Source organism: Leptomonas pyrrhocoris, assembly GCF_001293395.1.
Source record: "Leptomonas pyrrhocoris isolate H10 chromosome Unknown, whole genome shotgun sequence".
Classification (NCBI taxonomy): Eukaryota; Euglenozoa; class Kinetoplastea; order Trypanosomatida; family Trypanosomatidae; genus Leptomonas; species Leptomonas pyrrhocoris.
Genome location: NW_015438357.1, coordinates 150954 through 164670, shown reverse-complemented (window position 1 = coordinate 164670; position 13717 = coordinate 150954). Strand labels below are relative to the sequence as shown.

Here is a 13717-nt window from a genome sequence, read left to right as displayed (position 1 = left end):
TGCGTGTACAGTAACATCGGGGGTTTAAAAAAAAGGTTAATGAAGGAAAGAAAAAGTATTGAGAAGGTCATCTTGAACATCATCAACGGAGGGGCCTGTAGCACGCTCTACTGTAATGGAAATGAATCAACTCATGAGCACACACAAACACACACATTGAGCTGCTAATCAGTTTTTGTTGTTGTGTGTTTCACCTTCCCTTCTGATGCGGTTTTCTGCAAGGACGATTTCTTCTGCGCCTCTTCCTCTTGATTTCTGATGCGGCGTATTGGCTATGACCCTTCGTCACCAACAAAAGGTCATCAGCTGCAGTCCATCCTTTCTTTTTATGTGTGTGTGTAGTCCACAAAAACAAAAGAACCGTTGACGGTAGCTGAACCAAGTCCATTGCTGTATACACCCAGTGCTTTAAAAAAATATTTTCTTGTGGGGTTTACTGCGATTCTGTGAGCGCTGTGCTTTTTTTTTTTAAGGTTTGGGCTCACCAACGCACCTATCAAGGGCTGCGCCTATACTCCGAATCCATTCCGTATCACTATACAACTACATCTCAAACAGTCGTCTAACAGCTTTGATAGATTCACAGCAATTTTGCTTTCTACTTTGCTTGTGTGTGTGTGTGTATGCGGGTTTTCAGGGACGAACGTGTGCTGGACACATCTACAGTGTAGACAGGATGAAGCGTGATCTCTGCTAAACACGCACACTTCCTTGTGTCAGCTACTACAATTCGCCCTTTTTGCGTTGTCTTCTTTTTGTGCTTTTTTCTTTGTTGCTGCTTTTGCTTTTAACTGCTTCTTGTTCGATTGGAACAGTCATGCCTCTCTCCGCCGACGGCATCCTGGGCTTCTTTGACGGCACAACCCGCCGCTGCGAAGCTTTTACGCACGTCTCACTCGCGGCGGCGGCACCGTCCGCCTCGAGCCCCACCGCCGTCACCGCCGCGCCGCGTCGCTTCCGCGGAACTCCGGTGCTGGAGGCAGACGGCGCTGATCTGACCACCTCCAACTCCAACAACGGCGGCAACAGCAAAAATGGTCCTGCGCAGGTGATTCGGACTGCGACGGCCGTGCCACAGTCACAGACCTCGTCGTCGTCGTGGACTGCGGAGGTCAACGGCACACTGTACATCTGTGCGCTGCCGGAGGTGACGTGGAACTCGATCGCAGCGGTCACCGCCACTTCTGCGCCGTCGCAGCGGCAGCTCGCCTTCTTTAGCGAGGCGTCCGCCTTCTGCCCCTCGCTCAACCAGAGCGTTGTGCAGGGGGCACAGGGGTCTCCGCAGAGCACCGCGCAGGACGTGACGCTGTCGCTGGGCAAAGAGGAAGTGGCGGAAGACGGCAACGAGAGTCGCCACGCCGACAGGCGGTGCTGCAGCAACGGCCGGGACAAGGACAGGCGCAACGTGCATCTCGCAACGGAGGAACTGCCGGAGGCGTCAGCCTTTGACAACGCGGACGACGCCACCGATGACACCCGCACCCCACCACGGCCGCCGCCGATGGCCAAGCGGCGCCACTCCTCATCGCACCACCGCGATCCGATGTCGACGGAGGATCCGCGCAATCGGCAAGGCTCGCTCGATCACATCTCGCCGCAACTGTTTGCCGGCGGTGACGGCGGTACGGATGAGAGGGATGGGATTCAACTTCCTGAGGCGATGGCCGGCACGCACAGCAAGTCTTCGTCTTTGGTCTTCCGCGATGACAGTCGTGTTGCGCGCACCACTGCCCTCCGGTCTAAGGTACAAGGGGAGAACCCATCGCAGCTGGGTGGCGTGAGTGCGTATCCGGCGGTGGGTTCGCCTCGGTCTCCAGTCTTGTCCACCACCGCTGGCACTCCACCCCAATCCACCTCCTCCAACCTGCGCAGCGTAGGGGGCATGAACCTGTCTGGCCCGACATCGGCCGCGGACGATGCACTGGTCGCCGGTACCGTGACGGTGCTGCTGTGGATAGCCACCGATGCCCCATCCGTTGCGGTCGGCGAGGGCGATGACTCTCTCACGGTGTCGCCGGTTCGGCAGCTGGCCTTGTCACCGCGCAACAACGACCACCACCACCACAGCGGCGACGCAGCGAGGAGCGCGGCTGGCACCGACAAGAGTACGATGGCAGCGACGACGACTACATTGCCAGCCTGTTTATGCTTTAATATCCGGGACATCGCCACAATCGAGAGCTGTGACACCGACGTGACAACGACACGGGAGCGGCGTGTGCAGCGCTTAACGGCGATGCTGGAGTCCGGCGCCCCCGTTTACACAGCCAAAAGCACGTCCGACATCTTCGAATGGGCGGGGGGCGCGACTAGTAACGTAGACGCCGCGAACACAAACCGCAGCCGCTCTGTCTCCCCGATGTCTGGCTCAACGTACGGCTCGGGTCTCCGCCCGCTGCCCTTGGGTGGTCACTCGTGCTCGTTTGTGTTTTACCAAGGCGGCATCACGCGCTGTGTGGCGTCCCTGCGGAAGTATTCGCCCAAGCTGATCTTCACCTGTCTGGGTGTTCGAGGCAACTACGGCAACAGCAGCAACTCTGCCATTGCGATGGCCGGCGAGGGAAACGGTGCGTGGAGTGGCACGGGCGGGGGAAACGCCTCGCCGAAAGGACTCCGCCGCGTCTCCAGTGCACAGATGGGCCCCACCGACGTATACACGGTGGAGGTCGATGGCAACGTCTTCGCCGGGTTGGGGGGTGGGCGGCACCCTCCTCAAGCTTTATCGGAGCGGGGGTCGGAGGGACCTCTTCCCGCGGCGGGCGAGTACTGGAAGACATCTCTATCACCGCCCGGAGGCCAGCAGCAGACACAACAACAGCAAAAAGGCGAGAAGTCAACCGCTGGCGGCTGGCGGGCCCGCTTTTCTCCGACTGCGCTTTTCCGACCTGGCAAACATGCGGTGCTCGTCTCCGATGAGGCGCAAAGTCCTCTGCACGCCGTATCATCTGCCTTGGTGGGCATCGTCAAAGGAGTTGGTGGTGACAGGGAGGGACACGACCTGGGCAAGAAGCGCTGCGCGAGCCAGTCACAGACCCTTCCTGACGGCTCTTCAACGGGCAGCCGCAGCTCTGTCGCTGCTGGCGGTGGTGCCAACTCGAGCAGCTCCTCTTTTGAGGATCTCCACGATGAAATGACAGCCGTGCGCCTCGGTGCGTGTTACGTACCCCCCAAGCCGTCTTTGCCACCAGTGGGGCTCGATCCGTCGATGGGCCTTGTGACAGCGCCGGAGTGGGAGGCCGTCTTCGATGCCGCACCGCTGGAGGCACCAGCAGCAACAACTTCATCACCTGCAACGACGACGCCTGCAGCGAAGGGCGTCGCATCAAAGAGGGGGAGAGTGCTGAATGCGGACCGCTGGCGTGCGTTTCGACGGTCCTTGTTCGAGCGTGGCGGGCTGGCCGACAACAGCGTCCGCTTTGAGGTGTGGTGCTACCTCCTGGGCGCCTACCCGATCGGCTCCACCCAGGACGACCAGAAGGCGATACTCTCGAAGGAAAAAGAACTGTACACCCGCCTCACCACGCAGTGGAAGTCGTTCCTAGCGGAGCAGGAGGAGCACTTCGCGGTGTATCGCTACGCGAAGCACTCTATCATCAAAGACGTCGAGCGCACCGACCGCTCCCACCCAGCCTTCAGCGACGACAAATCGGATATGCTGCGCGTGCTGCAGGAGCTTCTGCTCGCACATGTGATGTACAACATGGATCTTGGCTACAGCCAGGGCATGAGCGATGTCGCGGCGATCGCCTCACTGGTCGCCCCGGCATCCGAAGAGGCGGCCATGTTTCTGTGCTTCCGCAAAATGCTGCGTGAACACATGGAGAGCAACTTCGTTATTGAGGAGCGGAAGAAGGACGCCCCTTACGCGGCCGTGAAGGGGTTGCAGCGGAAGCTGTACCAGGTGCAGGTTCTGATCCGTCACTTCCACCCCCGCCTCTACGGCCACCTAAAGATGCGGTGTATGGCGGAGGACATGACGTTCTGCTTCCGCTGGCTTCTCGTGTGCTTCAAGCGCGACCTCGGCTCCCTCGCCGACACGATGCGCTTCTGGGATGTCCTCTTCGCCTGCCCCTACACGAAGTCCTACGAGGTCATCGTCACCGTCGCGCTGCTCGTGGCGCTGGCACCGCAGATTATCACACACATCCACGCCTACGAGATACTGCTGCAATTTATGAACGTGCTGAGCAGCGGGACCAGCGTGGACCAGATTGTGCAATGCGCACGCGAGTTTTACGAGAACGTGTGCGTGATCGAGACGCGAGAGCTGCGCCGGCAGCACCGCCGTGCCATGGCGTCCGCCAATCCTGCTACGCTGACCTCCGCTGCGGTTGCCCCGTCTGAGCCGGCGAGCAGCGAACACTTCCCCACCGTGGAGGAGATGGTGTTGCTATTGCTCGAAACTGACGGACCTCTGTAGTTCGTTTTTTCGGATATGAGGTCCTCTCTGGACTGCAACGATGTTTGTTCTTTTAAAGTTTAAGTGAATCTACTACTACTGCTGCGTTCAATCGCACGTTTGTACATGGCGCATGTGTCGAGCAGCGGGTGCACTCAAGGGTGCTGCTTTATCACCACATGACACAGACACGCACACATGGCCTTCCGGAAAAGCGTGGCTGTGCTTCTGCTCCTGCTTCTTTCTTCCTTTTGTTCTCTCTAGTTGAGGTGAAACCCCATTTGAGGCGTATGTTTTTGATAACTCTGCGTAAAGGTGATCTGCACGTCAACCCCCTCTCCCAACCGAATCGCTCCTTTTCCACTGTGTGTTCAACGTGTTCCGTTGTATGCTTTTATGGAATTCAAAATCTTTTTTCTTTGCTTTATTACCACATCATGAAGTACTTCTCTTTCATGATGGTTCTAGAGCAGCGCGAATTGGCGCTATTGGACTGTTGCACGTCAAGCGACGTAACGCGCACCACCTAAAACGAAACTCCTGCTTTGCGTTGGAGGAGGATCAGAGAGGAAGCAGCGGTTGCGTGATCTGGCCTTGGTAGTTTTGGTATGCTCTCTCTCTCTCTCTCAGCTTCCGTTCGTGGGTCACTGCGCCGTATTACCTTTCTTTTTGTGTACTGATGCTCGTTCTCGATTTCAACTCTCCCCTCTTGCATTTATCACAGGGAACCTTCATCCGCTTCTTGCAGTTCGCGCCACCGACGACTACGGGTGAAACAGAAGCCTCCATGAGTAGTCGTGCAGAACCAAGCAGTCCCTTCACAGTCCCCACGACGACAAATGTGCGACGACGCGAGTCTGCACGGGCCGTCATCCAGCGCCTTCACGCTACGCCCGTGCAGCTCTTTCCTTCGCTAGAGAACAGTGGCGATGACGCGACGGCTGCACGAGATCAGCAATGCACCGCCTCTCACGCTGTCCCTCAACCGTCAGACAGACGCATTTCCTCGCCAGCAACCACGGTAGCAAACGCTGACATCAAGACGGAGCTGGGGACGAGTTCGGTGTGTCTCCTCACCACAAGTGCGCATCCGTTGTCGACGGCAACCGCACTCGGCGGCCCGCTTTCTGCCGCTGCGGTGGCGCGTCCACTGCGGCACTACGCCTATACCGTGGCCGCCGCACACACCCTGCGCGGCGGTCGGGTGCTTTTCTTATTGGGCCCTGCCAGCGCCTCTTTTTCACTTGCCTGCTTTACGCTAGAGGTGGAGCAGCAGTGGGTGAGGCGCGCGGCCCGGCTAGCATCGCCATCATGTGGTGTGCCAGACAACAATAACTCACTAGGCGTGTCGACGATTTCCTCACCGGATGGTAACTATGCATCGTTGAACGCGGCCGCGCCGTTGCGGGCTCGCCGGCAAGCCGTCATCGAGGCCATAGCCCGTGTGGAGGTGTTGGTGTGCGCGTCGATGGCGGATGTGTACGCCGTGTGCCACGCCGGCGTGTTTTCATCAACGGCGAGTGCAGAGAACCCAAAGGAGGACGTGGCAGCAGGGCGTAAAGAGTCTGCTGTGATGTCGCCCACGCTCTCCGCATCGCACATGACGACAACGCATTCACCCATCGCAGAAGCCAACCCAAACGACCCGATGGAGGCAACCGCACAGGTAGGAGCGACACATTTATGTGACGTAGGAAAACGGGCGGTGGTGAACATCATCCCTCTCTGTGTCGTGGAGGGCTTGACGGGACCCACCACCACCACCACGCTGCAGGAGAGAGCGACGGGGCAGACGTTCCCGATTCCGCACTACCTTCTCTGCCTACTGCAGCGACGGCTGCAGTGTGCGTTGCTGGTGGTGGAGTTGCCCATGTCCACGGTGGACACTGCGAGCGGCGGGCGCTATTCGAACGGAGAGCCGTCGAGAAAATCGAATGAAAGCGTTGGCGCCACGCATAGAACAGACAACAAGACATCGTTGCCGTCGGAGGAGGCGGTGTTGGCAGACTCTGATCTTATCCGTCGACTACGGGTGCCCCACACGCACCCACCGCCTAGTGTGTTCGCGAGTTCAACGAGTGAGCCGGAGACCACCACGCGTCGAAGTCTGATCGGGAAGGCCGCGCGAAGGGAAGATGCTCGTTGCACTGCGGAGTGTCGAACGCTGCCGGCGGTGTCGCTGCACAACATTCACTTCTGCGTTCTCTACGTTGAAGTCGTCGGTGAAAGCCGCAAGACCGTACACAACAGCAATACCGAATTCGTTTGTCCGGTGGCTGCTGGACTTCTGTCCTCTGACACGCTGGCGTTGTGCTACCGCCTTCACCTCATGAAGACGTCGTTGACCGACGCGCCCTCTGCTGCGCGTGGAAGCTCTGGTCGGCGCAGCGGCGTTCGGCAGGGCGGCAGCGGAGATTGGGGAAGTGGCTTGTGCTCCGTGCGCTCGTCGTGGCGCAACTCTGCCGTGTATGCGCCGACGTATTCTGGAACATGGGTCCACAGCTCCGAGTGGCACGAGTACTGAACAGGACAATCCTTGGTCTGCTCCTCTTTCTTCCAAAATGATAATAACAGTAAGAGCTGACAAGGGAAAGGGTGAAGAAGCAAAACAGCCATTTGTTTCTCTGCCCTCTGCTGCCTTCACGACAGAAAAATGAAGTCGTCAGAATTCAATGTACAATTCCTACTCGCGCGTTGCAGACACTCTTCATGAAGGTTACGGCTCTTTCCTCAGACGTTGCACAGGGGAAAGAACTGCATGCGAAGATGTCCAGAGCTGCTGTCTCGCCTTTTTTTTCTTTTGAGGGGGGTGTTGAGCTCGTCGACACTTACTGTTCCTTTCTGTGTTGCCTCTCTCCCTGCATATTCTCTCACCTGAAGCTCACAGGCACCTTCACCACCGTCGTGCAACGCGTTTTTTCTGTTGTTGTCTGCTTTAAGGCCCTCGTCTTTCTGTTCTGTTCTGCTCCACTTTGTAAAAAAAAAAATAAAGCGTCGGATTCGCGTTGTTGACGGCATAAGCGGCTCCGGATACAATTAACACACACATATATTTAGAGAGGGAGAGGAGGTTTTGCTGCGTGACACACTGTCTATTTGCGCAAGCGCCAGCGTCAGCACATAGTGTTGTCTCACTGACTTCTCCCTCCGTACGAAGGTGAGGAGGGAGAGCAAAAAGAAGAAGAATGGAGGAGGAGGATGCCATTTTGGGGCTTGGCCCCGCTTCTCTTCCGGTGCAGCCGCAGGCCGAGGTGGAGATGACGCTGCCCGCCATGAACGACGCCGGGGCGGAAGGTGGGGAGGTGGGGTGGAGTTTTGAGAAGGCACTGCGCGCCAGCAGCAACAACGTCAACGCCGTCCGCCACGACAGCAGTGACCACAGCGACGAGGAGCAGAGTGACAACGAGAACGATGACGATGACGAGAGTGACGCGGTGGATGATGCGCACAGTAACATCCATACTGCTAATAATAATCATACAAATGAAGAGGTGGTCTTCCGCGATGGAGACGGCGTTAGTGGTGTTGCGGCTGGTGGTGGTGCTGCTGCCTCCGGTCATGCCGGCGATGACGGCAGCAGAGGTGGGGAGGTGGACGACGACGCGTTGCTGCGCATCAGCGACAAGAAAGAGGCGAAGCGCCTTGGCAAGAAGCTGTACAAGCGGTGGAAAAAGCTCATCAAGAAGACCAAGAAACACAAGGGCAGCAAGAGCAAAAAGGAGAAGAAGTCGTCGTCGAAGAAGAAGAGCGGCAGCGGCAGCAAGGGAAAGGGAAAGGGCAAGAGGAAGTCACGGGCCGCCGACGTGGACGATGTGGACGTGGACGATCTGCTTATCAGCATGGGCAATGAGGAGGACGACAACGAAATTGGCCTGGTGCCCGCAGCCGAGCTGTCCGATGCCGCCGCTGACATCGAGGCACGTCTGCACAAGGCCGCCTTGCGTGAGTCGAAGATGCGAGCTGACAAGGCCTCGAAGAAGGCAGCTCAGCAAAAGTCCACCTCGGCGGAAGTGGTGAACATCGCGAAGGAGCTCGTGGCGGCAATGGCAAAGGCGCGGCGGATGGACGACGACATCGTGAGTGGCCGGAACACGCAACCGGGTGTGTTTCCCTTGCACCGCGTCGCCCTGAAGGACCTTGTGCAAGCGCGGTGCCGGCAGGCTTTTATGGTCGGGCCGCTGGTGGAAGCCGGTATTATGCAGGAGCTCAGCTACTGGCTCTACGACGTGGACCGAGCCGAGCCGGCGCCGTACGAGCTGCGCACGACGGCACTGGATATTCTGATGACGTTCCCTTTGGAGGGGAGCATCGCAATGACCGATGACCTCACACAGTTTATGGGCGTCAGTCGAGAGCATCTTATTAAGACCGACATCGGCCGTGCCCTCAACGCACTCCGCAAGTTCAACGACGAGACGGTGGAAAATAGAGGTAAATGTGTGCAGCTATTGGCATCCTTCAGCCGCGTCATTAGCGGAACAGCAGAGAAGGACCAAAACGACGAGAACAAAAGCAAGGCGGTATGGAAGTGCCAGCGAGACCCCACTGTGGCCTCGCCCTTCGAAGTCTTGGAGACGTGCTCGGAGGCGCTGCAGAAGTCGTTCATGAAGCCGAACCCGCGCGACCCGACGTCGTACAACGGTCTGTTGCCGTGGCGTCCACCTGCGGCAACCATCACCAACGTCTCGGGTACGCTGAATAACTACATTGAAAAGGCAGTCCCGAACAGGCGGTAATGAAAACAAAGAGTGGAGTGATGAAGGTGGGCAGTGCGTTGACGATACGTAATCACGGCGTATTGCTTTGGCGCATTTGCATTCATCGTTCTTTCTTTTTTTCTGGTCTCTCTCTCTCTCTCTGTGTGTGTGTGTGTGTGTGTGTGTGTGCGTGTGTGTGTGCATGCCTTTGGTCGTGGTTGGGTGTAATGCCTGTGCAAGGGACAGGCAGAAACTCCGCTTAGCTTATATCAGAATCGCTTAATGAAAGGACCGAGGAAGAAGTCTTCATTAGAACGCATGTTTTTCTTTTCCATTGAGAGTTTCAGGTAGAAGCTAAGCGGAGTTTCGCGAGTCCCTCTTTCGGAAGTCTGCAGTCAACCGTGGCTTCACTTCGCTCCTCGTTGACACGCATTGGGCACAGGGAGCACATCAACTCCGATGGGGGAAGGTAAAGGCCGAGAAGCGGTGGCGCTGAAATACATCTGTTTGTTTTTTGTACTATTTCCTTTTTTTTTTGAGCTTTATGTTTTTGAAGGAAAGCAAAAACACAAAAAACCACTTTGCGGCATGCAGCTTCTGTATTCTCTTCATCGTTGACAAACCCTCTGATGGCGGTTGTTGCAGCGGTGCACAATAAGAAAGAAAAAGAAGCGCGCAACATTTCGTTGTCGACTGAATTTTTCTTTGAAAAGTCTGTAGGCTGACAGCGTTGTTTTGAAATGGAAATCTCAGTTACAGCAACAACAGCAAAAGGAAAAAAAACTGTCGCGTTTGATTGAGATAACAACGAAGTCATTCTAACGCGACAACACACGCATTTACTGATTCTCCACTGTTCCTCGCATTTTTTCTTTTGTCTCTTTGTTTGCTCTCACATCAAATGGCGTACCTCACTGACGCTGTTGACCAACACACCACATCCATGCTTGCGCTTACAACTAACGTTAAAAAAAAAAACTAAGCAGCACTTTCCTAGCTGGTTTGTTTATAAAAAGAGAAGTTTTTGGTCGTATATGTATTTGCGTGTGCGTAAGCAGGCATCGCGGCACACGTGTTTTTAGTATTTTCTTTTGCTCCTCTCTGGCATTCTCTTATTATTATTTATACATCGACCTCTCTCAGCGAACTCATTTCATATTTTGCTGTCTGATCTGTCGTTGCTTTCGTTACACCAGTAAAACACTGAAGAAAAAGTATACACCCCGACTGACTTGAGACCCAATACAGGAAATAGTATCCAGAAAAGGCTGTGTGAAGGCAGGTGGCTCAGCGCAAGTCGTACGTCCACTGTTATTACGTTTGTCTGTTTTTACTTTTTTTTCAGTCTCGTGTTTTTTTTTTACGCGCTCTCGTCCATTTTGTTTTCCCTTTCAGTCTTGTGAGCCATTGCCCTCTCCGTCTCAGAACATCAAGACGTGTTACATCGTTTATCATCCCTTTATACTACCTCTGTTTATATTACTGCTCTAACTTTCTTCCAATCTAATAATGATGAGCTCCTCGCAGAACGGTGCGCCACCGCCGCGCTCGTCGAATCGTCCAGCTCGACCGTCGTCTTCGTCGTGCCACCAAACCAGTGGCAACAACGGCGGTAGCGCTCACAAGACGTCGGCCCAGCTCCCACGCACCGACACGCCTCTGTACAAACCTCTCTGCTATTTGGGCAAAGGCAGCTTTGGCGTGGTGCTGCTGGCAGAGGACACACATAGCGGTGAAAAGGTCGCCATCAAACGCGTCCGCTACGATCCGAGGCTGCACAACCGCGAAGTGACCATCTTGAACTCCGTCCTCGTCGACCACAAGGCATCAAGCAAGCTCAACGTAGCACCCTGCAGCGATGCGAGCCGCAGCAGCTCACCACTTACCCCATTTGCGGAGAAAAATGTAGAGGAGTGGACCGGCATTCACCACCCGAACATCGTCGCGTTGATGGACTCGTACGTTACCTACGATCGCGCCCCGACGGAGGCGGACGCGACGGCCGCTGCGGCCGCGGCTGCTGCTTTCCACGCACAGATGGCCGGTGTTGCTGGACATCATCCTGACAGCGAGTTTTTCTCGCAGATGCACCAATCTGCTGCTGCGGGGCCCGCCTACGCCTATCTCGAGATGGTCATGAGCTACCTCCCTATGGACCTCAACGCCCTCAAGAGACACTTTTACCGCCACCATCTGATGCCGACGGCGTCGTCGTCCACGCAGCTCTTCTCGTCCTCCGCTAATGCTGCCGCGGCGAAGGCAGAAGGTGAGGCAGAGAACAACGAGGAGGGACGGGCGCCGCAGGTCTCGGCGTCTCCGCCGCGCGCCACCGGCAGACCTGTTTCCCCCAAAGTTGGTGCACACATGCCGCTGCGGTGGGTGAAGATTTTTCTCTTCCAGCTTGCGCGTGCGCTAGCCTTCATGCATGCCCACCATGTCTGCCATCGCGACATTAAACCGGCCAACGTTCTCGTTGATCCTGACACGGGGCGTCTTCAGCTGTGCGATTTTGGCAGCGCGAAGGAGATCCTGTACCCTACCAAGGAGAAGAACGTGTCCTACATTTGCTCTCGCTACTACCGAGCGCCGGAGCTGCTCTTTGGCGCGCTGCACTACGGCTGTGAGGTGGACATGTGGTCCTTCGGCTGCATCCTCGCGGAGCTGCTGCGGGAATCGGGCCGTCCACTTTTTCGTGGCTGCACCTCCGTGGATCAAATGGCGGAGATCTTCAAGGTGATGGGGGCGCCGTCGAAGCGGGAGATGTACGCGATGAACCCGCAGTGTGCCGAGGCGCTGCTGCGCACCCACGCGATGCACAAGCCGCGGTCCATGCCGGGGGCTGTGTTTGGGCCGCAGAGAGACGAGGTGCTGGGCGAGGAGGACGGGGACCTGCACGGTGGTTCCGGCCATGCCGGGTATGACGGCTTCATGGACGACGACGAGGAGGATGCGTTGGAAGGCGGCAACGCGGCATCCACTGCCCGACACGCACCGAGCCCCTCTGCGCGCTCTGCCTTTCCTCATCGTACCGATGGTGGAGACGTGAGCGACGACGACACCCTCGTGCGAGACGAGATGGCGATGCCGTTTGATGAGTACTACAACGTCCTGAAGGTGCGTGCGATTCCGTGGAAGACGCTCTTTCCGGTCGACACACCGAATGAGGCGGTCGCGCTGGCGACGGCGTTGCTCTGCTACGTACCGCAGAAACGCCTCTCTGCACTGGAGGTAGTGGAACACGCCTTCTTCGACGACCTCTTTGCGCCTGCTCCGTCGAGCGCAGCGGAAGGTGCCGCCGCGGAAGCGCACCGGACGGCAAGCACCGGTGCGGAGGAGGAGGAGAACGCGTCGCTGCGGATGCCGAATGGCCAGTTTGTGCCGCTGGAGATGTTTCAGGTGACCGAGACGGAGCGCGAGCTATTCACGGAGGCGTTTTTGGCAAAGATGGCGCGACAGGCAAAGCTGGTCGCCGCTGCCATGAAGAAAGAGGCACAGGGCTGAGCTTCCTCGTAGCAGGCAACAACTACAGCGGAGGCGGTCAAGACCAAGTACGGAATAGCACTGTTGCCATTCGGAAGCCTTTGAAGGATTACGAAGAGATTGGTTCTACGTTACGTTCGTAACTGGATGAAGTGAAAAGAAGAAGGACTTTTGATGTTGTTTTTTTCCCCCATTAGAAGCTTCCTTTTCACTTCGCCTTGCGAATTTAGTCTTTTTTTGGTCGATTGCATATGGTTCTCTTCTGTTCGCTGTGCATCGATATTTCCAAAAAAAAAAACGGGAATAAGGAATGTATTCTGCTTGCAGCCTCTCTTTGAACTGTCGGCACAGTTCTCCCGACACAACACCACCAACGAAAACCTGCTTGCTGAGGTTGAGCAAACAGCGCAGCAGGATTGACGGGGGCATTAAAAAAAGCACACAAAAAAGGCCAAGGCAGATGTTTTCGTCTTCTTTTGTTTTTGGAACGGTTGACCGCTTTTACTTACCTGTTCCTTTTTTTCTTGTTTAAATACTTTTGTTTTTGTCTCATTCACGTTCGATTTCTTTGCCCTCTTTGAGTTTTTTTTTTCTTTGTAAAATGCAGGTTAACGAACTGTTTAACCCTTTGATCTAAAAAAAAAGAGAACACAAATCCATTACCTCTGTGGGGTTTGGCGCTTCCTTCCTTTTGGTCTTGATTATGAGAAGAGAGTGTCGTGGGGAATCGCATGTGATTGAGCATCCAGCAGGGAGACAATAAAAAAGAGTGCGGCAAGCGGGATGCGACTTGATCCATCACTGGGAGATGCCCTCACACCTTGCCTCCGCACTTTGCTTTTTTTGCCCCAACTAGCAAACGCGGTTTCTTTCGAGCTTAGAGGTCAACGAGGCGTGTTTTTTTGTTGTTGGAAAACGCCTTCACTTTTGTTTTTGTTGGTTTGCTTCATCCCCAATTTGTTTTTCCCACTCAGAGTTCCGAAGACTACCTAAAACAAAAATAAAAAAGAAGAGACGGTCAGCTGTTAAATTGTAAATAGAAATATAAACGTAAGACAACTTTTTTTTTATCTTCTCGCTTTTTCAATGGGAATATGCATTTTCTATTGTATTTCAGCGTTTGTGAGACTGTAGCGCCTTT

General features: G+C 55.6%; 4 protein-coding genes across 4 annotated transcripts; all 4 read left to right on the top strand.

Moving 5' to 3' along the window:
* Positions 1 to 817: 817 nt before the first annotated feature.
* ABB37_00047 (hypothetical protein) lies at positions 818 to 4420 on the top strand (the record flags this gene model as incomplete). The annotated part of the gene is made up of 1 exon (XM_015796080.1): positions 818 to 4420. One exon carries the CDS (start codon positions 818 to 820, stop codon positions 4418 to 4420), a length of 3603 nt encoding a protein of 1200 aa, XP_015664088.1.
* Positions 4421 to 5078: 658 nt separating this feature from the next.
* ABB37_00046 (hypothetical protein) lies at positions 5079 to 6923 on the top strand (the record flags this gene model as incomplete). Its single annotated transcript, XM_015796079.1, has 1 exon — positions 5079 to 6923. One exon carries the CDS (start codon positions 5079 to 5081, stop codon positions 6921 to 6923), a length of 1845 nt encoding a protein of 614 aa, XP_015664087.1.
* Positions 6924 to 7278: 355 nt separating this feature from the next.
* Positions 7279 to 9135, top strand: ABB37_00045 (hypothetical protein; the record flags this gene model as incomplete). The annotated part of the gene is made up of 1 exon (XM_015796078.1): positions 7279 to 9135. Exon 1 carries the CDS (start codon positions 7585 to 7587, stop codon positions 9133 to 9135), a length of 1551 nt encoding a protein of 516 aa, XP_015664086.1. The 5' UTR covers positions 7279 to 7584.
* Positions 9136 to 10605: 1470 nt separating this feature from the next.
* ABB37_00044 (putative protein kinase) lies at positions 10606 to 12597 on the top strand (the record flags this gene model as incomplete). The annotated part of the gene is made up of 1 exon (XM_015796077.1): positions 10606 to 12597. The coding sequence occupies one exon, from the start codon at positions 10606 to 10608 to the stop codon at positions 12595 to 12597; it is 1992 nt and encodes a 663-aa protein (XP_015664085.1).
* Between the last annotated feature and the right edge of the window lie 1120 nt (positions 12598 to 13717).